Source organism: Camponotus vicinus, unplaced genomic scaffold, assembly GCF_025532165.1.
Source record: "Camponotus vicinus isolate PSW18456_S1 unplaced genomic scaffold, iyCamVici1.0 SCAF_5, whole genome shotgun sequence".
Taxonomy (NCBI): Eukaryota; Metazoa; Arthropoda; class Insecta; order Hymenoptera; family Formicidae; genus Camponotus; species Camponotus vicinus.
This window is the reverse complement of record NW_028141977.1, coordinates 17,413,201-17,436,708: the sequence shown is the minus strand read 5'-3', so window position 1 is coordinate 17,436,708 and position 23,508 is coordinate 17,413,201. Positions and strand designations below refer to the sequence as shown.

At 29.9% G+C, this 23,508-nt stretch overlaps 2 protein-coding genes and 1 long non-coding RNA gene across 4 annotated transcripts; 2 read left to right on the top strand and 1 right to left on the bottom strand.

Moving 5' to 3' along the window:
* The first annotated feature begins 163 nt into the window (after window positions 1-163).
* LOC145971489 (26S proteasome non-ATPase regulatory subunit 5) lies at window positions 164-2,749 on the top strand. The gene is made up of 2 exons (XM_083099201.1): window positions 164-537; window positions 953-2,749. The coding sequence occupies exons 1-2, from the start codon at window positions 356-358 to the stop codon at window positions 2,280-2,282; spliced, it is 1,512 nt and encodes a 503-aa protein (XP_082955327.1). The 5' UTR covers window positions 164-355; the 3' UTR covers window positions 2,283-2,749.
* On the bottom strand, window positions 2,543-23,478 carry LOC145971487 (O-acyltransferase like protein-like). 2 transcript variants are annotated; one of them, XM_083099197.1, is made up of 10 exons: window positions 22,638-23,478; window positions 7,450-7,745; window positions 6,729-6,904; window positions 6,282-6,439; window positions 5,242-5,373; window positions 4,249-4,808; window positions 3,558-3,863; window positions 3,223-3,397; window positions 2,982-3,124; window positions 2,543-2,915 (listed from the first exon to the last, which is right to left on the bottom strand). In XM_083099197.1, exons 1-10 carry the CDS (start codon window positions 22,945-22,947, stop codon window positions 2,790-2,792), a joined length of 2,382 nt encoding a protein of 793 aa, XP_082955323.1. In that variant the 5' UTR covers window positions 22,948-23,478; the 3' UTR covers window positions 2,543-2,789. The 2 variants fall into 2 exon arrangements, with proteins under 2 accessions (XP_082955323.1, XP_082955324.1); XM_083099198.1 differs by having other exon boundaries at window positions 5,242-5,340.
* LOC145971490 (uncharacterized) lies at window positions 7,362-17,315 on the top strand. Its single transcript, XR_014438891.1, has 4 exons — window positions 7,362-7,793; window positions 8,257-8,409; window positions 10,166-10,244; window positions 17,052-17,315. It is a non-coding gene; the product is annotated as an uncharacterized LOC145971490 (long non-coding RNA).
* Window positions 23,479-23,508: the final 30 nt, after the last annotated feature.

Here is a 23,508-nt window from a genome sequence, read left to right as displayed (position 1 = left end):
ACACGGAAAACATGTGTTATTACAATGGGATGTTTTGATTGGCTCACGCTGGTTGACGCGACGTGTGACGCGCTCAGTGGAAATTCAGCCTGATTGGTCGGACCTGAAAGTAGAAACCAATCATGTTCGATTGCTACTTAGCAGTTGAGTCTGCTGAATGCGGTCAATTTTACTTGCGCGGCGGAGGCGCAGAATCACGTGGCGATTTTACGTAACGAAACGTAATTTATTTTCCCAAAGACGTCCCTAACCTGAAAGAAAGATTTGCGTTTATGTTGATTAACGCTTATTCACGCGACCGTTAGTGCCAGTGAAAGTTGTCGAGCAAAAGTAAGAAATTGTCAATGAACCGACCATGATGGAATGGTATCAAGCGAAGATTTTACGTCTATGCGAATTGAACAATGTCGAAGAAAAGAAGGACGTTTTGACGGACATCAAGATCAAATTCAGCAGCTTAAACAATCGAGATGCCGACCAGGTCGCCCGGAATTTGGATTACGAATCACTCTTTTCACAATTAACCCCTAGTAACAGGTACGATGACAGATGAATTTTCTGCGAATCAATCGATCTTTTTTAAGTTTAACGTGAAACAATATGAATATTATAAGATGATCTTATTATAAACATTCTAAAAAAATAAAATAATATATTTTCTGAATAATTATTTATATTAGGTTTATATTTGCAATATTTATATTTGCAAGTAATCCAATGTGAGATATATGAAAACCGTCATTTAGAGTATTTTAAAATTAAATATTTATATATAAACAACAATAGTCTGGAAGTACGATTACTACAATTAAATATAGATCATTTATTGTTATTTTTATAAGATGTAATATAGAATGTTGTTTCTTGCGTCTGTAATTACTATTTGTGATATAATATTTTCAAAAATTTATTATTAAAAACGAGACATTTTAATAACTTCTTTTCATTACAGAGAAGTTATAGAGCAGATATGCGACATTCTAACCATTCTGTTCAGTGTATTAGAACCTGGAGAAATATATCAAAGATATGTAGTTGAAGTATCTGCCTTGATAACTAATCCAAATGCTAGTGTAAGGTTGCTTGTGCTGTCTGAATTTTTGCGGACAGCTTCGCACCCGCATAAGATATTCCAATTGCTTGCAGATACCACTCTTTTGATTTCGATTATAAACAGAATTGGTGATAATGATTTAACAGTCGCTGAATGTGCGATGAATATTGTGAAAAAAGTTGGAAAGAATCCAAATGGCTTACACATTCTGTATAAGGGTGAACTTTTGAGAACATTTGCCAGATTATTGCAGAATGATACTATCAGCTTTCGTATTTATGAAGTTATAGTGGACATAGCCAAGACATCTAGAGAGGCTTTGGAAGTATCGGCTCAATCAGGCTTCCTGAACAGTTTAATCAATGTACTGGAGAATGAAGATATACTGCTTCAGTTAAACGCCTTGGAAACATTGACTGAGTTAGCGATATTCGAAGAGGGTCTCAGTTATTTAGAGCAACAAGAGGTGTTGAATAAACTGGTTCAAAAGATAGCACAAGCCAATGAAAATCCTTTGTCAAATCTTCTGATTCCCGGTCTGATGAAGTTCTTTGGTAATGTCGCGCGTCATTGGCCCAACGAATTGTTTTCCAAGTATCCTATGATAATCTCCGCACTATTCGAAGTGATAGATAGTGGGGATCAGAATATTCTGGGTTCCGCATTGGATACCCTGGGATTCGTATCTGCGAGTGTCGAGGGCAAGTACGCGTTGCAAGCTCTAGGAGATGCGATGCCTGGTGCTCTTAAGAAGATCGCCGAGATAGTGCAGAGAATGCCGATTGCATTGAGGACTCGCGGCCTGAACAATCTTGCCCTTATACTCGAGGTCAAGAAAGAGGAACAGGACAACAGAATCTTATCTCTAACGAAACTATGGTTCGATTCATTGTGCGACGATCCATTAGATATGATTGTATCGATATGCAGACAACCATTCGCCGATATTAGGCAGGCCGGTTTGGAGGTTTTGGGAGTGATTAGTTCTCAAGTATGGGGACAAGAGTATATATCTATTCATCCGGGTCTGGTGGAGTTCCTATTAGATAGAAACATCGAATCGTTCAAAGAGTGTAAGGACGCCAAATACGAAGTCGTGAAATGTCTGTCTCAAGCGGAACGAGACATATTCGATGCGGATACTATGCAAAAATTCAAGCAATTCGTTAACGAAGGTCCGTACTTTGTTGATATTAATACAGAAGTTGCGGTAGAAGGTGCTTTGTAAAAAGAAGGCGAAACAAATCTTTGTATCATTACTTGATAATCGTTAATTTTAAAGGTATATGTTACATGTAACATAATATACAACGTAAGTAACTTCTATAAGACGCGATCTAATATTTACTTTTTATTTATATTTTTCAAAAACATTAATTACTATAAAAAAGTCAAGCATTTATTACAAAACTGAATTCACTAGCGCATATGCGCGCATTTATTTTTTTTTCATACAGTAAGAATATTGTGTCAGAATCTATATCAGAATTTACATATAATAAAAAGAGAAATAATTTATTTTACATTTAGATACACAGAAAAGTCCACTGCTGTTACATATTTGTGGCAGATGAAACAAGTGGTGTTAATACAGTGTGTATATGTAATAACGTTTACAATATTTTGCCATTATTTCGCAGATTTTTATCAAATTCATACATATTATGTATAAATAAAATTGTATAAATAACTGTTCGAGTGATGTGTGTGTTAAATATATTTTAATCTCTCAATATTATAAACGCCTTCGCTTTTTCGGTGAAAGAATCTTCAGCATACTGACTACCGGCGCTTCGAAAGTGACCGATACTATGAAAGAAAACACATAAGACAGCACTAGTTGTCCCAGAAATGTTATACCCTGAAAGATAACAATGTTTTATATAACATTTTATTTATATTTTTCTTTTTCTCGACATTAACTTACCACTATATCTTTTCCTAAATGAAACGGTGAATCTAGATTCATAGCAGTCAAACGGATCACAAGCGGATGAACTAAATAAGCGCAATAAGTCACTCTGCTGAATGGATACAAAAGTGGCCACGACAATATTTTATTTACACATCCTGGAAATTTAATTTTTATTTAAGGATTAATGCAACGATGACTCTAACAATTTTGTTATAATTAATCTAATGATTTTTTTATTAGTTTATACTCTCACCTCCGTAGCCAGTGCTACATGCTATTACAATCCATGCTAAACCTAGTGCCCATGCGCTGTGACTTAACGAAGAATACGCAGCGGCTGTAGCGGGTGCAAGTTCCGCTTCATACAGACCGTAAAGCAAACTCAAGAGACATGCGGAAGACAGGAGCCATCCCACGACGACAGTAGTCTAGAAATAACAGCGTTAAAAGTTATTTTTAAATTTTGTGTGTATCGAGAAGAAAAATCAATATCAAATATTGTAAAGACATCTAAGAAGGTTTCCAATCTTTCAGAGAGACATTTTTTAAAATATATTTCTTGAACTTTAACTGTACAGCTGATCATACCTTGGACATTTTCACTTTACAATCAGTCTTAAAGAGGAAGTAGCCGACGGACATTCCGATCAGATAAGGACCTAATCTCGTCCATGGCTTGTCATAGATCTTGTCGAAGAGGGCCAATGGATCGTCTGAGCTCGGCATGTGATTATTGACTAAAGCGATATAACCAGTAGTTGCCCACGAGCTCACCAGTAAACTGATTAACGCAAAAGCTGCGATTTTGAAATGAGTCGTAGCTAATACTAGTATGACACCACCAACAATGTAGAATTGTGTATCGTCTGCTAGGTACCAGCTCCAAAGCATACACTGTAATGCCACAACATGAATTCATATAATTTCATCTGGAGATAGTAAAAAAAGAATAAAATTCATAAATTAAGTAAAAATTAAAAAAAGATCAATATACGGGGATTAAAAGTATCAAATCAATTTTTTTATAAAAATAATAGATTAAAAATTAAAAATTCAGATAAAATTAAAGGGAAGAGAAAAAATCACTCATTTAACTTTTACTATGAATGTATCAAGAATATAAAATGTCATTCTATTTGTGAAAAAATAGAATTAACTATATATCTTTAGAAATTAATAATCTCGAAGATTTGGAAAATTAGATATTTTATCACAAAAACAAATTCCTGTAAATTGTAATTTTCGCACTCCTTTGCAGTATCGGTAACACAAGACGCACCATTTGCTCGACAGGAAACCAAGTGTTAATATAGAGCAGATTTCTCCACCAATAATTAGGACAATTGTAATGATCCGCCGTGGGAGGCTCGAAGACGGAATTTGCGTGGAAATATTTCATCGAGATCTCGACCAGACCCAAGACGAACATGTACGGCGCGGTAAGTCTGCTGAATCTGTATATAAGAAGCCCGATGAACTTCAGGGTGCCCGCGACGAAGCCTCGCGTGCCCTGCGTGAGCATCTTCAAGTCACCCTTGGCATTGGTTCTGAAGTATAGGAAGCTCACGAGCAAACCGCCCATGAAGAAGAAAGTGTCGACGCTGAAGGCTCCGTTCGTGATGGTTTGAAAGAGAAACTTCTTCTCCACCACTTTACGATACTCCATGTTGTCCGAATACTTGAAAAGAACGATGCACGTGTGCCCAAGGATAACCCAGGCCATCGATATCGCTCTGAGCCCGTGCACTGTGCTGATGGTGTCTCCACCCACATTGTGGTCGCAGATGACCTTCAGGTTGGCACGAACGGAAAACGAAAGCAAAAGTTCCTCAAGGATACCTGTAAAAGTAATAGAAATGTCAAAAAAATTTATCCCTCCGCTAATTATAAGAAGAATTTTTATTTATATTATAAAAATTATGCACTTTTAATTAATTTTTTAAATCAAAGGCTTGGATCTTATAATTATTGAATTTATTTTTATATGAATTTCTTTGCTATTAATATAACTATTTTTTTTAAGTCATATAAAAGACAAAAGCAGCAAGAGTTAAAAAAATTAATTTAGTTATATTGCTAAATTGGAGTACGTTTAAAAAAAATAAGAGAATGAAAGAGAAAATAGTTAATCACTTTTAATGATATTGAAAGATGATATTCAAATTTATAAATTGCTTTTGTATTCTTGTGATTTATTCTAATATTCGTCAATTTTTTACAACAATATTTTTAACAACTCTAGAGATACAGATAAGACACAAATTTAACGTACTAAGCTGTCGCCCCTCCGTGGTAGATGTGGATTGCAAGCCACTCTCACGAACGTTGTTATTATTAATCGGCTGCGCATCATTGCTGCTAGAATGTGCCACTGGAACAGGAAGGTAGACCTTACCTTGTACAGCTATGGAATATAATAATAAATCGTGTCACTACTTTTGGTACCGTCCTTGTCCTGTCTTGATAGTCTGTGAGTGGTAGTCGAGCTTTATATTAGTCTGTACTATTATTTCTCACGAAAGACGCACCACCAAGGCAATTGCGTTTCGTGTGATTACAACATCATCCTTTATACCGCGAGATGAGTTAGTTTAGCGAACTACAGCATTTTTCTTTGTAAAGCAGTTATTATGCGATGCTGAAACGTGCTTTGCTTTTTGTCATTTAATTATTTTCTTAAATCTCTCTTTTTTTACCTTCGTATAAACCGATTCAGATCTCTCGCATCTTTTTTTATCTACTATTATATAATAACTATTATACAATTCATTTCTATTTGAAATAAATTTCTTTTCTTTAATAAAAATATTCACTTATGATATTTGTAAAAAGATATAAGTATATATATATATATATATATATATATATATATATATATATATATATATATATATATATCGATTTATAAAAATTATATATTAAAACGATGAGATTTTTACACGAATTAAGCTCTATGAAAGCAGATAAATAAATTATAAAAATTATAATAAAAAAGTTCTATTCTTTATTAAATTTTAATTTGCTATCTTAACTTTAATATTCATAATCCGAAATTCGCATTGTACAAAAAAATGTTCAATGTTAAGAAATTGAAATAAAAGACGCTTATATTTTCAATAAGAAAATGGCGACTTTGACTCGATTGAAAAATCTATGCAAGAATTGAAAAAAATATGCGAGGAATCTGCGACATCCTTTTGTAAACAGCAGGAAATAGTCGTCATTATCTTAATTGTACTGATGTTATCTTGCAATAACGATAAGTATGATCAACAAAACACGAATGACTTTTTAGAACATGGAGTTCTTTACCATTTAGCGCTTTCCCGTTGCCATTGGTGAGATGATCGAGTTTCCCGTGCTTCTCCAAATCGTAGATTACGTTTTTCTTACGGGCTACTATATTCGGTAGATAATAATCGTATCCGGTGCCGAGAATCATCAGTATCAAGGCAATCGTGCAGACAGCGCTAAAACACATCGAATATTTCCATTGTTCGCGCATGTTTAATCTATTAAAAAACTTCAATTTTCAATATTTCAACTTTGAATGATTAAATGAAAAAATAAAATACGATTAAAACAATTTATATATACACTTATGTATCATTAAATTTCACATTGCGTCATATCTATCTTACTTATTAATAAAATATGACTTAATTAATTTTAATTTAATCTAAGTTTAATTTTATATAATTTTAATTTAAGTTTAATTTTGTATAATTTAATTTTAATCTTCTTTTCCTGCAAACTTACGTTAAAATCCAGAAGACCGGATCTGTATACATGTCATATAAATTGTGCTGATCTCTGACTTTTTCGATCGACGAATGCTTTGCCGCGAATTCGCCCGCAGCGAGTTTCCCGATCACGGTAACGTCGGAGGCAGAGCACGAGAATGGCAGACAAACACCCAGATGAATCAATCTTGTCTAAGAAATAAGAATAGATTTTCTTTATATTAAATATCACTCTAAAATAATATAATAAAAAAATGAGCACTAATTTAGGAATTTATCGGAAAAGATATTTTACTTTATTTCTTCGTAAAATTATGCATTTACATTAAAATGTTAACTTTTTTTCCATTCGAAAATAGCGTCGTAATTAATATATTGTAAGCATAATTAGTGGCATTTGGGTTTTTTTCGTTAAATTCTAAGAAAACGTTATTTTCGTTTACGAAAAGAAATTTCATATCTCTTATTTTTCTAAATTAAATATATTACTCTTATAAGTATTTCTTTTTTACGCTTTATAAAATTCATATATATTTTTAATGATTTTTAAAATTATTAATATTATTTACAACTTGTAATATTGAAAAATACATTACTTCGCATGAAAAACTTTGTAGAAATAAATATATTTTGTTAACATGAATTTCTTTCACATTTTCATAAAATAGGAAAACACGTAGAAAAATTGAATAATATTTTAACAAATAAATTACACGTTATATATCGATGCTACTTACTGTTGTATATCGAGTCGCATTTACAGAAAGTCTCATCATATAGAATCCTAGACGATAAGGTGGTGCTTGAGTGGAGTCTGTCTGAGTCCACATATTAGTTCCGCTGAGGCCTGCGTTGATTAGTTTTCGTGGCTCAGCATTAAATTCTCGTACTTCCTCGATCGATGACTCCGCACCGATTTTCGGATTCTTTCGACTGTAATCTTGACCTATGTACTCACATTCGGTGGCTGATCCAATAAAATACGAGTTACCCCAAAAGTATCCGTTGGTGAATCTGCCCGATGCGTCATCCACTGGAAAAACGAGAGAACAATTATTATTTTCGTATACTTTTCTTTATTGTATGTATTATTCTCGAAATATTTGATTCGTAGAAACATAAAATACATACATATGTATATATGTATGTATGTATATATATATATATATATATATATATATATATATATGTATATATATATATATGCATAGTTAGATCAAAATTGATACAACATGAATAGTAACAGAACTAATAGAATAAGAAAACCATTATTATTTATATTTTTTCTTCTGCAATATATATAAATATCTATATAATTTATATCTATATAATCTATATAATTTATAAACAGTAATAATATATATATATATTTTTATTACTTTATATATTATATAGATTATATAGATATAAATTATATAGATATTTATATATGTATATTGCAGAAGAAAAAATATAAATAATAATGGTTTTCTTATTCTATTAGTTCTATTACTATTCATGTTGCATCAATTTTGACCTAACTATGCATATAAAATGTGTTTCAGGAAGGAGAAATCAACCGCATGTTGATCGGAAAGAGTCGTCGATGGGAGAAGTAAGGTCACGAGTTCTGAAACACCTTGTAAGTGACGAAAGCGATCGCTGGAGAACACTTTCATCGAAGAGCTGTGACGATCGAGCCGGAAGTGGTCAGTCAGGTGAGTGCTGCGAAAGTACTTTTATTCAAAGTAGGTCGACGACTCGTGAGAGTGAAAACGAGAATCTGGTTTCTGAATAAGAGTCTGAGGCACAATACATGTTAAAAATCTTAGATTTAAAACCAATTCCGTTTACCGATATATTTTTTTAATTGAGTCGCTGAAAATTTCATGTACTATCGATTAAATATTAAATACATTATTTTTATTGAAAAAAATGTATGCATGTATGTTTTGAAAAATATAGATTTTTTGTTTTTTATAACTTGTGATATTGAAACAATCAATCAATTTGACAAAATTCTAACTCATTTCCATCAAACATTGAATCAATCAAAAGTTTTATATAGAATTTCTTTAATTTTTTTTCATTATTGTTTGGTCTTTGTCAATTGCAACTTAATTCGGTTTTCAGTTTATAAATAGAATTGTAATCTCATGCGCATATATGCGTACACACATACATACACATATTGTACTCTTCTAATTAATTGCAATAAGAAATTAGCTTAAAATCATTTGTATTAATTTTATTATTATAATCTATTTGTCCTCACTAACATAAATCGTCTATAAATTAACCGATAAATGTTAGATAATAGCCAAGGTGGCTATTATCTAATACGATATTAGTATAACTTCGCTTAAATGTCAAGACATGTTGATTTCTATTTGATTAAATAACTAGACTGCGTAACTTTTATACGTATGCATTTGACAAGCACGCGAGCGCGTTTTTTGTGAATAAAGTAGTGTAATATCCTCTCGATATCGTAATATAGACAATTTAGAGATAGCGTATTAGATTGTCGTCATTAGGGAGATGTCATGACGGCGAGGCTTGCGTCGTAAAGGCTTGCCTTTGACGAAGTATGCACTTTCTATTCGGGAAGTAAAAGAAATTATCTAATCACGTCAGTATATGACGAAGGATTTATAAGATTGTATTACATAGGCCTCGGCGTGACCACGGATTCATTACGTCACTTATGATTACGCACTTAAGATTGCGGTCGACGTCACTGTTTTTTATGTTCATTATCGTTTTTTGAAATTCGTTTTGGGAACTTTTTAAAGTTTCGACTGGTTCCGCTCCAATTTTAATTCCCAGAAAAAGTTTCATAAGATTTAGCTTAAATTACTTAAGTTAGTTAGGTAATTTATTTTTATAATTTCGAAAAACTAGAGATTGAATGATGATTTCGAATTTGCAGAAAAAGAAATACTAATAAAAAATGACTAGAAAAATTATTAATTTAACTTTAATTAAAATTATATGTTTTTAATTATGTTGTTTTTAATTATATTTTATTAAATATGTTTTTTAATAGTTTATTAATTATATTATTTTCATTTTTATGATAATTCTATTGTTACGTTTCCATCCTTTTTAAAATTCAAATAATTTTTTTGGATAATTTCTTTAGTCACTTGATAGATCTTTTAAAATTACTCGAATATTTTTTTTATATCGCGCAATACTAATAGAATGATTTTGTAAGTGTACTAATGGATATTTTTCAGCATTAAATTCTGTAGAATTTTCATAAATATTCTATAAAATATTTATAAAAATTCTATAGAATTCGACATCTTATAATTTGTCAACTTCGATATTTTCTTAAACATTTAACAATGCATATAAATAGCATTTTCATTCACGTTTTTGTTATTTTTGCTGCTATTTAAATCACTGCTGCAATATATTTTCCGTTAAGTTAATTCTTAATTCACTTTTATTATACTTTCTGCGCAGAAGAATCGCGTGTCTGTTAATTATATGCTGATTGTAAGACTAAATCAACGTGGGTAATTTACAGGAAAAGATAATTGCGGTAAGTAACATAAGAATTATGTAATTATCATCACTGACTATGAAGTCATATTTGTAGTGCTTGTGGTATACAATGTATGTGTAAGTAGGCGAGAGATTTATGTGAAGCGATTTAATAGGATTTCCGTGTTTGCATTCCAAATTGATTAGATAGATTTACATTACAAAAATAGATTATAAAAATGATGATGATGATGATGAGATAATATCTATCTATATCGCAAACGTATTAGTAATAATATTAAATATCTATATACATATTAGCTATATAATATTAGATATATATACATTAAATGATAATTGTTATGTCTATAATGAAATATAAAATGAAATATAAATTATAAATAAAGAGCAATAAATTTAAAAAAAAATTGTAGAGTAAAAATATGTTTCATAACTTTTAATGTAAGAATATAAAAATGAAAAAAATTAATAATATTAGAAATAATTAATAAAATTGGATAAAAAATGCAATAAGTTTATTGAAAATTATAATTATGTAAGTATAAAAACTATTCCTTATATTTATTAGTTTGCACTTTAAATTATTAACTTTAAATACATTTTTTTAATTTAATAAGAAAGACAATTTATTTCATAAAAATTGAGAAAAAAATTATAAAGACTTATGATTTCTTCGAATTTTTATACAGAAAAAATATTTTAAAGAAATAATAAAAATCAACAGGTTTCAAAGATTTCACACCTTCTTCAGAAAGACTTTGTTTATCGATCATTGATACTTACTATTGTGAATATTTGGTGATTTATGAGTGACATGAAGGCTAATACTTGAATTAGAACATTGACTTTTAAATTGTGATTCAGTTACAGTTCTATCGCAAGAGTTTAAAGTCAAGTTCATGATCGGCACGTGATTCCAGTTGCTGCGAAACATAAATAGTCAATGCAACGCTCGATTTTATTAAACCTTGGAATCTTAGTAGCACTATTTTATATTCCATTCGTACACGTGTAACAATGCTATTACGCTATTGAAGCATTGTCGTAATCCTAAAAACCGCAAACAACATTTATTTTCAATTTGGCATAAAATTTTTTTCTTTCGTAAAAAATTTAATGTTATATGTTTTATATTATATTATAAATGCCTTGAGAATATAAGATTTATATAATATTTTTAATTACTCATCAATATAGAGAAAGTGTATTGTATGTTGTTGCTTCCTGGAAAAGAAAAAATTAATAATTGCTAAAAACTAAGAAATCAAGAATTTGGCGCGATATTTGTTACTTAAAAAAAATTACATGTAAACGATCCAGTAAATGGCTAAAAAGTGTCTGATTTACATATAATTCTTTTACTTTTCTTCTCGAAACTTTATCGCAACGTTCACGAACGCTAACTTTACACTAAACAAATTTGTATTTTCTAATTATTGTAATTATCTATTGATAGATTGATTAGAATTGCCACTAAGAAAGTAATATCACTTTTTATTTTGAAAGTTTTAAATTAAAATTACAAATACGATGCATGAAGTAATCAATTTAGCAATTGCAAGATTGGCTTTACGGTTCTGCTAGACATGTTGTAACTATTTTATTTATTATATTTATTATATTTGTATAAAATTTTTTACGACAATATCTTAATTGGCTTTTCAACTGTAAATATTTAATTATCCTCTGATATGACTAAAAAATTTTCAGATTGCTACATGACATTTATTTTAATTATATTTGAATCTGACAGTTTTATATATACTCGTTAAAATTGTTCGACAACAATTTACCGTCGTGATTGCAATGAATTTCACGTACATTTGAAAGAAAAAATCCAACCAGGAAATGCGTCGACTCTCGACAACATTGAAGGCTAAAAAAGAAAGTGATCTTACCAAAAAATAATATTGTTTTGCATGTTTTATGCAACGTTATTTTCTCAAAACTCGTTTTGAGAAACTTTAAGATTCTCCATCGCGTTACTTTTGTTTCTAATTTATAATAATTAGTAACAATTAATAATCAAGTACAGAGTACGCGTAAAATATTTTGTTCATAATTTTAAATATAAGTAGTTTCTTGCGTATGCATTTTTTTAAATTATGTAAACTTATTCGCTTACTTTGTTACGTAGATCTATTTGTATACGTATCATGTATACAAATGGGAGAAAGTATGAATCTAAAAAGAGAGAGAGAGAGAGACAAACGCGTTTGCATACTGATTGAAGCTAGTGTTGCAATACTATCATCTAACCGTCTGGCATTGACGATGTCCGCCTGACATTGGTTTGCTTTCTTAAATTAACAGAGGTCACACGTTAGCGAGAGTATAAACGTCCTTGACTAACAATATGAAAGTGGAGCGTGTACGAATTTCTTTCCTACGCGATTCTGGTGAAAGCGTCTATCTAGATTGCAATTTATAATTTTGCTTAGTAATCTAAACATTTGACATTTGGATTTTAAATGATTCTGTTTTCTTTATTTAGCCTCTTATCGATCTTTTCATATGACAATATATCACTCTTTTAAATATGAGAGTGCTTAAGAACAAATTTATGATTGCTTCAATTAAATATACAATAGCTCGTTTTCACACACATTGTTAAATAAAATCTCTCACATTTTATCTACGGAATATCGCAACTGATTTTATACAATCATGGGCCACTTTGTTACCTGTCTGGTTAAATGAGCTCAACGATTTATTGACTTGACAGTCATTGACAGTAGCAATAATATTCTCTTCTTAAACTTTCTGTTACAAGATAAAAGAAACACTTGACTTATTTTAAAATACTAATCTGAATAAGAATGTTGTTGAAATATTGTAAAGTAATATATAATGCAAAACAAAAAGATCAACGTTTTTTAATAGTATTATTGGCTATTAAAAAATAAATCTTCTATTAATAAAATTTTATTAAAATATATATGTATATATATTTATAATTCTATATAATTCTATTAATAAATTTTGAATTATATAAATTAAAATATAAATAGCTGTAATTTTTTCCTAAGATCCAAATTAGAAAAAAATTAGAGAAAAATTAGTATACAGAGCCACAAATTAAAACAGAATAAACTATGAAAATTGCGTAACGTTATTTATTTTATTTTTACAAGACGAAATACTGTGGATTGATATTCAACGACATTCTCGTGTACGCGAATGAAAGCGGACACGTGAACTGTGAAACATATGTCCCCCCAAAAGAGAGGCGCGGTGACTTTCTTTTTCCGTGCACGAAAATGTAATAACCTCGATACACGAAAGTGAAACGCATCCCGTTTCTAATGCAGCTGTCATTTATAGTCACGTTATTGCGACAATAAATTGGTACGTTTCAAAACGAACCCATAATTGACCGTTAGTGAAATAGTCGATCGTAGTGTGATTGACCTTTTCGTTTATTCGCAATTGGGTAACACGAGTTCGAGCAAATCAAAATTCTGTCGTGACAGCATACGCGCAATCAACGTATTTGTATGCATCGATCATACGAAAAAAATTCATCCCTCTAATGGTTCACCTTAAGTCAATCAAATTGCAATTTAGTTATGTTAGTACTATTATTATATAAAAAAATATTATTTTTTAACATTATTCGAAATTTGATTGCTCATCTAAAAATGCGTTTTAAATACAAAATTTTTAGACACGATCGAGATTATAATTTAGCATAGAATTTTTCTCAGATCCAATGTATCGCGATGGATGCAGTACTGCATTTACTAGTGCTAAAGAATGCAAAAACAGAAGTATTTAGCGATAATTATAAATGAATATAATAATTACAGATAATTACAGATGAAAACGTAACTGAAGAGTGAGCAAACATTTGCCAGTTTTTGGGCTTGTTAACGATGTATACTTTCTATCCTGTTTCTCTTTACTTCATTAACATCTGGAACTACTTGTGGAATCATCACTTTTTAATAAATTGGGTCACTGAAAAAATTCGGAAGTTTTCTTTTTCATATTTGAAAAATCCGCGAAAAGAAATTTTAATAAATTCTTTTTTAGGCGAAAAGAGACACGCAACTCTGGAATATATTTTTCTTCGAGAAACATTCGCAACAAGTAGATTACATCATTTTATATCAATATATTCGAAATATATTATAATTACCGATTGTTATCGCAGATAGATTGGTTATTAAACGTGATGTTTTTCAGCTTTAATTATATACTCGTATAGTTTTCTTTATACGTTAATTTCATTTCTTTAGAATCCAGCAATAATTAACATTCTAGTGTTGATGTTGCTTATACGGAATTTCTCTGATTAAGTAATATTTATCTACACAGAGAAAAATGTATACTGTATTCAAGTAAATATTATTTATTTTAAGTATATCATAAGTTTGTATATCCACAAATATATCATAAGTTCACCACAAGCATTAAATTTAATTGAATATATTCTAAATTTTAGTAAGTGCAGTATTTTAATCAAGAATATTAAATTAAAACAAAAATTTGGTTTGCTTACTACATAAAGTTGGCGTAAAGTAGATTTGATTTTTCTTTGATACAACTTTACAATATTCTTGAAGAGAAAATAAATTCTTCTTTTGAGTATATGATAATGAGATTTTCTAATACTTGTGATGAATATATTTTAAGACTATTATCAAGAATATATTCTCTGTTGAAGAAAACTATTACTTAGAAAAAGAAAAATAAACCGAGTAATCGCTTTTCTTGGCAGTAGAATGATATTTTTCTCTGTGTAGTAGAAATTAGCGAAAAGTGAATACTGGTTCTTTTTTTTCTATGCATAATTCTGCGTAGTTTCCAGTGAATTTTCGTAAAGCAATATATACTCCTGCATTGTAAGTTTTTGAAACATAATAGCAATCGAAATGAAATAATATTACACATAGAAATATTGCGGCTGATAATCGATAGTTTAATGATATTATATCGTTTAACAGCTTAGTAACAGCTAATTTTGCTTAATTTTGCCGCCAGTCACCGTTGATTGTCAACCTGCGATTGATACTTGCCACGTATGACGTACGTTTGTACAACATAAAAATTACTTAATTGGCATACTTAATTGGTCGGACATTCGCACGCTATATAACCTCGGGGATATACGCCTTCACGTGTGAGATATGTCTAAAAAAACTCATGCATTATATATTAGATCATATATCTTGTCGCTTTCCACAATTTTAACACTCTAGAAAGATGGAATCAATTAAGTTTTACGCGAAAATAACTTTAGCTAATTATATTTAAAAAATTATAGGTAAGCGCAATATTTTTAAATCGAATAAAGATATCTTCATCTTGTTTTACATGATTTTCGAGGTTTAATTAAAGCGGTCATTAATATTCACGTTGTTGGAGAACGTGATTTGTCGTAGATTGAATGACCGTAATCCTATGACATGCTACTCGCCGATATTGCCGTCCAAAGCAAATCGTCTAGAAATAGAAACGTGTTTCCGCGAAAGCGAAAGCTTGCGATTTCATCCCCAGCTGCCACGTAATTCTTCCTCCTCGAATAGTATAATCTCGCTAATCGCAATGCCGATTTGGACTCGACACTTTCTAATGCCAATCGAGTTTCTGCACATTGTCTTTGTCTTTACACAATGCAATTGAAAAACATAAATTATACACACACATGCTCATCATGCTATATATTTTAACATTTTTTAATTTTAATATATGTTCAAACATCAAAATCTCTTTTGGAGAGACACTTATTTATATAACTCTTATTGTTAGATAAGAATCGTCTAATGCTTTATCTTGCGATCAGCACTTTCAAAAAGCAATGAAAAAATTGGATCAAGAAATCGTATAACCTCGCTCTATATTATAATTAGTATTGCCTATTGATTTTATAATTAGATGATCGTATTGTGCAAATGCATATGAATATAATGAATAATTACAATTTCTGTTAAACCTTTCTATTAACTTTGTAGAACAAAGTAATAGTATAAGTCTATGATTCAAGGAAAATATAATGTTTAAATTATTCTAACTATTCTGAAATAATATGTAAATTTTTATCTTTATAACTGTAAGAAAAATATTTTACTAAAATTACTGAATTATGCGTACACAAAAGAATTTCTACGAAATTATCCTATTTTTCTAAGTAAATAAGAGGCATGTTTTTTATCGCTTTCGTTCACATATCTCATTTCACGCCTAATTTTATAATTTAACAATGCAACTGTACATATTCAGCATAATAATTCAACAATAATGTTCTTTTAGCTACTTGTAACGGTAGAAATCAGGAAGTGATATTTTTTACGTGTGAAGACAGTGGAATATACAATGCGTGAGAAAATAAGTGCTTCCGAAAGTCAAAAGAGCGACGTCACGTTCGAGACAAACGATTCTTTTTAAAGTGTCATAACGATAATGTTCCCTCTAATGATATTTCATTTTGAGAGCAGATGCACGTTTCACCTTTGCTCGCGCGTAAAGTTAATAAAATTTACAAATATCGTAACGATGATGCGCATCGCGGGTTCGCGAAGAGTGAAAGCGGCCGATTAAATTTGTTTTCTTTGCTAAAGACGCTGTTTTATGTGTGTAATGATGGTTTGATGAGAGGAATGCAACAAGACTCGATCGAATGCAACAAGATTCCGCAAAAATCGATACGAAAAGTCGGCTCACGTCTATTTTATTTCAATGAATAGCATCAATACTTTTTTTATGACTCTTTATAAATTTTCAATTTCTGAGAAAACAAAGAGAAGAAGAATTTTTGAAAAGAGAGAGAGAGAGAGAGAGAGAGAGAGAGAGAGAGAGAGGAGAATGTGAACCCTGGCCTACTTAAGACTTTTACTTGCAGGTACCAGGTTCCTTCTCAGGTTTCTTCCGGAACAAGAAATTCGGAACACACAGAAAAGGAAAGGATATTTGTCTGTGGTTTAAGGTTGCTTGAGCAATTTCGAATAAAGTAATGAAATAAATTGCGTGCATTTACAGATATGGAATATTCGAATGTCAAAGTAAATCTCAAAAAAATTCGTATCTCAAGTCTTTAATTCATATCATAAATATTCGTATGTATTGATAATATAGGGAGATTTATGAATATATATGTATATAATAAAAATATTCTAACACACACATATCGATTTATATACAAATATTGTGATATAAATATAACTTTTATTTATATAAATCTTTATCTATATAAATCTTTATTTATATAAATCTTTACGTAACTATTATTTATATAAACTATTTTTCGTTTACGAAATTGAGCTTCGAAAGATATGGTGTTTTGAGGAAAAAATAATTGATATAAGAATTATATATTTATATTATTTACATAAGAAATTTATATAAATATAAATAATTATATTTATATAAAAAAGAATATAAATAATTATATTTATATAAAAAAATATAAATAATTATATTTATATAAGAAATTATATTTATATAAGTATATGTGTAGTCTTCTTTCCATCAAAAAAGAAGAGAAACACAGTATGTAACCGAATCATGTTTTAAAGTTGATTTTAGTTACGTTAGCAAATACTTTCAAGCGAGAACAAAACCCGTAAAATCGTGAAATTCTTTTGATGCGATCTAAGATAATAAAATTTTTGACATTTGAAAAGAATAAAAAAACATTTCTTTTATGATACGCGTGAAAGTCGTAAGACTTCTTCAGACAATAACAGATTTTTACGACGTACACAAACTTTACTATCAATTTTTTTTTAATTAATTTGTTATATCTTCTTTAATTTGTTACAACTCTCTATATACTCTTCTATATGTATCCCACTTGATTTTCACAGGAAATTACACGGAGCAATTTCCTCTACAACATATCTAAATGACGAAAAAATTGATGAAATGTAATCTATTATACATATCGAATAGAAATTAGATTTTTTAAAAATAAAACAGCAGGAAAGAGATAATCTTTTTGCGAAAAAACGATTACATTTTACACATATTTGGTGCGCATTTAACGAATATGTCGAAAGTGGTATTGACCGAGAAAAGTGAAACGAGGGCGCGCCTCGCTAATCAGCGCTACGTTTCTTGTGAGCCGATACGTTTGTCGACTCTTTATGTCATTGCTAAAAAAAAGTGAAACTTCACGAAATCATGAAAGTAGACAAACCAGGAAGAGAAGACGAGCAATTGTTTGCAAGAATATTCCCACAACCTGTTCATTAACGCGACTTTGACGCATCTTTTTTTCTTTATTTCAAGTGTGAACCGGATGACACAGAGTATCTTTGAATTCAGTGTTAATTTGAAAAACGTCACTGTTTTTAACAAATTCAAAATCAATACTCGAGGAAAGTTATGAAGTAGAAGTTGTCACTTGACTTTGATTGATATATAGTGTTTCAAATGTCGCGTTTCTGATTAAATCTCTAATTAAAATTACGCAAAATTAAAGTCCGCTTAATAGTTAATGTCTCGTTAATTTGATTTTAATTAAAGAAAAAAATTGATTGTAGCTTGATCTCAAATCATGACTCAATCTATCATTATAATAACGACAAACGATTCCGAGATACTGACAGTATATCCTTGCGGATGCATTCGTTTCTACGAACATGATGCAATTGAAAGAGATCATTCGAATAATTCGCATCTCACTCAAATGATTTAGCACGATTACCTCCCGATGCAATGTAACTTAGAAAGCTGCATGAGGGAGAAAGTTGCGATGCATACATACAGGGAGCGTATAAAATTGTTCCGTACAAAACATAGAATACGATGTAATCAGATGAAGAATCTATGCCTAATACAACGTCATGGATTATATAAGAGAATATCGTAGGTGTGTTATAAAAGATATTTGTAACGGCATAAGAAGAGAAACATAATAATTATATAATAATTATTGCCTCGAAAAGGAAAAATGATATCAATTACCCAGGTAGCAAGCACACGTCATTTGACGTTTCAAATTGGTCATTCACTGTCTATTCTTGACGTCACGAATTGACGTAAAAGTGATGGTCTAATGTCACAGATTCTAGACGTCATGACATGTACCGCATTTTGACGTCATAAAATGTACCATATTTTGATGTCTTTTTCTTAGCATAATAATATATTTAATAGCGTTGTCGAATAAAGCACTCTCTAAAAGTGAATCAGTGTATTATCACTGAAAAACAGTAAATAGTCACTGATTACAGCGGTTATAAGTACAGCACTGTAAATCAGTGATATTTATTGAAAGAATCAGTTAATAATTTTGACTGTTTCAATCAGTAATATCTCAGTAATATTTCTCAATATCAGTAATATTTCTTTCATTGCCAGTAATATTAAACTACAATTCATCTCTCTATCTATTTCATAAATATAATATAAATATAATAAATATAAAAATAAATAAATATATATAAATATAAATAAATATATATAAAATTAAAAATTTTATTTATATTTACTAAATATTTATTATATTAAAAATTTTATTTTATTTATATTACATGTATATTGAACTTGTTATTTTAAATAGATAACGAACGAATAATTTTCATTAAGTAGCCAGACATTTATTTGTCCGACTTATAAGATCGATTTAATATCTGAAGCCTCTCTATTGAGATTGTATCAGAAATTAAATCGAAGTAATATTTCTAATTTTATCTGTCACTCTTTGCAAACTTTATATAATTCTTATGACTAAAACTAAATACAAGAGAGATAGCGATCATAGCGGTAAACGAACGAACTAGCGATTACTGGTTTTACAGTGAAATTTACTGGTTTTACAGTGAATTTTACTTTAACAATTGTTAAAGTCTGATCGCGAGTCATGTTATATAAAAAATTTAAAAAAATTTTTTTTATGGGATCGATGTACTAACTAATGACATTAATAATAAAATAATCGTCACTTCATGACTGAAAAATGACGTCAAAATAATGTTATATAAGACGTCAATATAAAGTCGTGTAACAAATCAGTCATTTTGACGACATATGACCAAAAATGACCAGTTTGGAACGTCAAAATGACGTGTGCTTGCTACCTGGATACATTAAGTTTTTTATCTGTTTATATAATTTAAGCTATAGTAAACTAGTTATAGTAAGTTTTATATTATTTAATTAAAAGTTCAAGTTCTTTGATTGCAAATTTTTTTGCATTTTTAATTGTAATTTTCAATTGTAATGTTGCAACGTGTTGATTTTGCAACTTGTGCTTTATCTTTATGCTTCTCTTGGCCGTTACGAATAAAAATATAGATAATTGTAATTGTAATCGTGTTACTGTACAATAACTTTGCATTCTCTACTTTATCTTTATACTTCTCTTAGTCATTGCGAATAAAAATGAAAATATTTGTAATCGTGTTGCTGTATGAGTGAGCAATCTCTGTTTTATCTTTATGCTTCACTTGGCCATTAAGAATAAAAAATAAAAAGAACAGAAACAAAATATGTAGTACAAGAATGAATCTTTGTAAAAAAATATTGATGATGTATATTTATTATTTTTTTCATCGGACTAAGAAATTAATAACGCAACTTATTAATAAAATAATTTTGTGCACAAGGTAAACAATTTGTTCCAAGAATAAATCCTTGTTGCTCCATAAAGATTTCGTTCATACGGTGGAGCAGGTTGTTTGCCTTGCACAGAAAATATGCTATACAGGGTGTCCCTGAGCATAAGCTCACGCACTTGTGAGGAGGTAGAGCACAGTAAATTAAATAAAGAAATCCTATTCCATGTAACGATTTTTGTGATAATAATAGAAATATTAATTATTGAAAGTTCATCACAGTTACTTTCAAGGTCAATTTTAAGGTTGACAGAGGCACTTTCAGAAAAAACATTTGATACAAAAGTTTCTTATTTTTTCACGTACAATTCGAATCTGTAATAATAAGTACCATGTTCCCCTAAAAAAATTCAACTTCCGATCCGGATGGCGTATTTCTGGAATCAAATTGTCGGAATCAAAAGTTGAAAATATCACCATTTGATAGAGCGTAGCCGATTTACTTAAAAATTGTTCGCGATTTTTGACAAAAGCCATTTATTTTCATTTTAAAAGGGGTGTACGGGTGATCTGGGATACCCTGTATATAACTTCAACTTCATTATGATAAAAAAAGATTATAATTAAAAAGATTAAAAAAGATAATACACGGTCACAAAAATTCTTGCCCTGAATTCTTTATTTCTCTTCCATATACATTCCTATATGTATTCCTAATGAGACCAAAAAGATAAAACAAAAATTGCAAAGTTATTATACGACAATATAATTGAATGCAAAAGACTTTAAATTAAATGACTTGGAATAATTTTTAAAATAAAACTTATATAAACACCTAGAAAGTATATAATTCAATATAATCAATGTCTCTTCTTTCGAGACTCTCATTAACTATGATCGTATTCTATTAGTAGACAAACTATCGAGATTATTTCGTTCGTAATATCGAAATTTTGATATTACAAGTTAATTTAAATTAAAAGTTATATAATATATTATACGTTGTAACTTCGCTATATTGAGATAGCAGCCATTGAAGCTAACAGTTCAATAAAGTTGTAATATATTTAATGAGAGTTATTAGTTATTATACAAAGAAAATGTTGTTTCAGAAGATTAATGCTTATGGAAATGTATTAATAAGCGATATTATTATTTCCGAAATCCGCGAAATAATAAAAATCAGCCGCTTATATATATTTATATATATAGTATATATAAATTAGCTGATAAAAATGTTAAAGTCACAAATGCTCTTTTAAAAAATTTTAATAAGAAGTCTTTTTTGAAGACAGTTAAGATCCATACTTTATGGCTAATGCTAATATTGCGGTTATTGTGGCTAAACTTTCTATTGACATAATTTACTCATTTACAATATGTATAATAATTTCATAATATACATAGAAAGAAGAAAAAAAGAAGCATGAGCGATGACGATTTATCTGCCACTACGTAAATAACAGTTTCATTCATCTTTATATAAGAGACTCTCAGTCTTTACAGACTAAGAATATTCTATGAGTCTCTACAAAGAGATTCTATAAAATCATAAGTTATTATATTACATTGATGGAAATTTTTTCGTTGTTTAACATTAAAAATATGCGGGAAAGAAAATCATTTTTCCAAATTAGTTTTTTAAATATATTATAGAAATAATTTATAATTTACTTACATAATATATAATAATATTTTTTTTAATATCTAACTGATGATTTTTAAATATATTCTATCTTTTATATATTATGTGTATTTTGATTAAGAAATTTTGTATTTTTAGCTTAATAATATATTAACAAATAAAATATATTTTTTAATTTAGAAATAAAGAAGACTAATAGGGCGTTCTAAATTTAAAATTAATTCAGAATTTCGAGTTTAATTTAAGATATTTGAGCGTAATGAATAATAAAATTTAATCTTACCTTTAAGAGCCCATAGTTCTTCATTCTTTAAAGCCTCGACGTACGTCGTAATATCTTTGCCGCATTGCACCCCGACGGCGTATTTTTCTTCGACCCAATTTCTTACTAAATTACGCGCACTGAAAACATCCAGCGCCTCTGACAGGCTGGTCCAGTTCTTTTCAATCACATCGGTCGTCGTTGGCAAGCTTCTTACTCGGAGGATTGATTCCTCTGCGTTATCATTTGGTATACCAGTAGATATCTCTTCGGCATAGATTGCGGATAATAGAAACAAAGTGACAATTAGCAAATGCATTTTACTTCTCATCTTATCCTATAAATATTCACAGAAAAGATCGACGAGGCACGTTTTAGAAAAAAATTCGCGCGGGAACACTAATCGTGAGTCTTTAGCATCGTCGTCAATTCAGACTTTTCGTGATCGATTGTCGAGAAGAATTCCTCTTCTTTTGCGGTCCCGTAAAAAGATGTACGTGTCACCGAATATCTGAAAAATCTACGAGCAAATAAAATGTCGGTTCTGTGTCAGGATGCTCGTGACATTGTCGGACGATTGTCACAGGGTTGTCTCACTTGTTTCCGCACTCAGACAATTGGACTTCGGTTGATCACGTTGTATAATTTAATGAAATGATGTCAATGTTTAGAATTACATTTCTGTAATTGTCAAAAGATCTTGATAATACAATCTTCTAGGCTCATGGCAATGTTAACACGTCAGATTTGTCGCATCTGCTTTCAACAAAAAAATAAATAATATAGAAAAATATAATAGAATCTTCTCAGGTGAACCTTTCTTTCTTGCTGGATGATCACGGATCAACTGTACGAATGGATTGTAGTCCGACCAATGGTTCTTAAATGTTTC

Bases quoted from the DNA above. Each gene is read 5' to 3' on its own strand.
- LOC145971487 (XM_083099197.1), bottom strand. From the start codon at position 22,947: ATGAGAAGTAAAATGCATTTGCTAATTGTCACTTTGTTTCTATTATCC. The intron at 7,746-22,637 runs GTAAGATTAAAT...TCGTTTTTCCAG, and splicing joins AGAACTATGGGCTCTTAAAG to TGGATGACGCATCGGGCAGA. The intron at 3,125-3,222 runs GTGAGAGTATAA...TTAAATTTCCAG, and splicing joins ATGTAGCACTGGCTACGGAG to GATGTGTAAATAAAATATTG.
- LOC145971489 (XM_083099201.1), top strand. From the start codon at position 356: ATGATGGAATGGTATCAAGCGAAGATTTTACGTCTATGCGAATTGAAC. The intron at 538-952 runs GTACGATGACAG...TTTTCATTACAG, and splicing joins CAATTAACCCCTAGTAACAG to AGAAGTTATAGAGCAGATAT.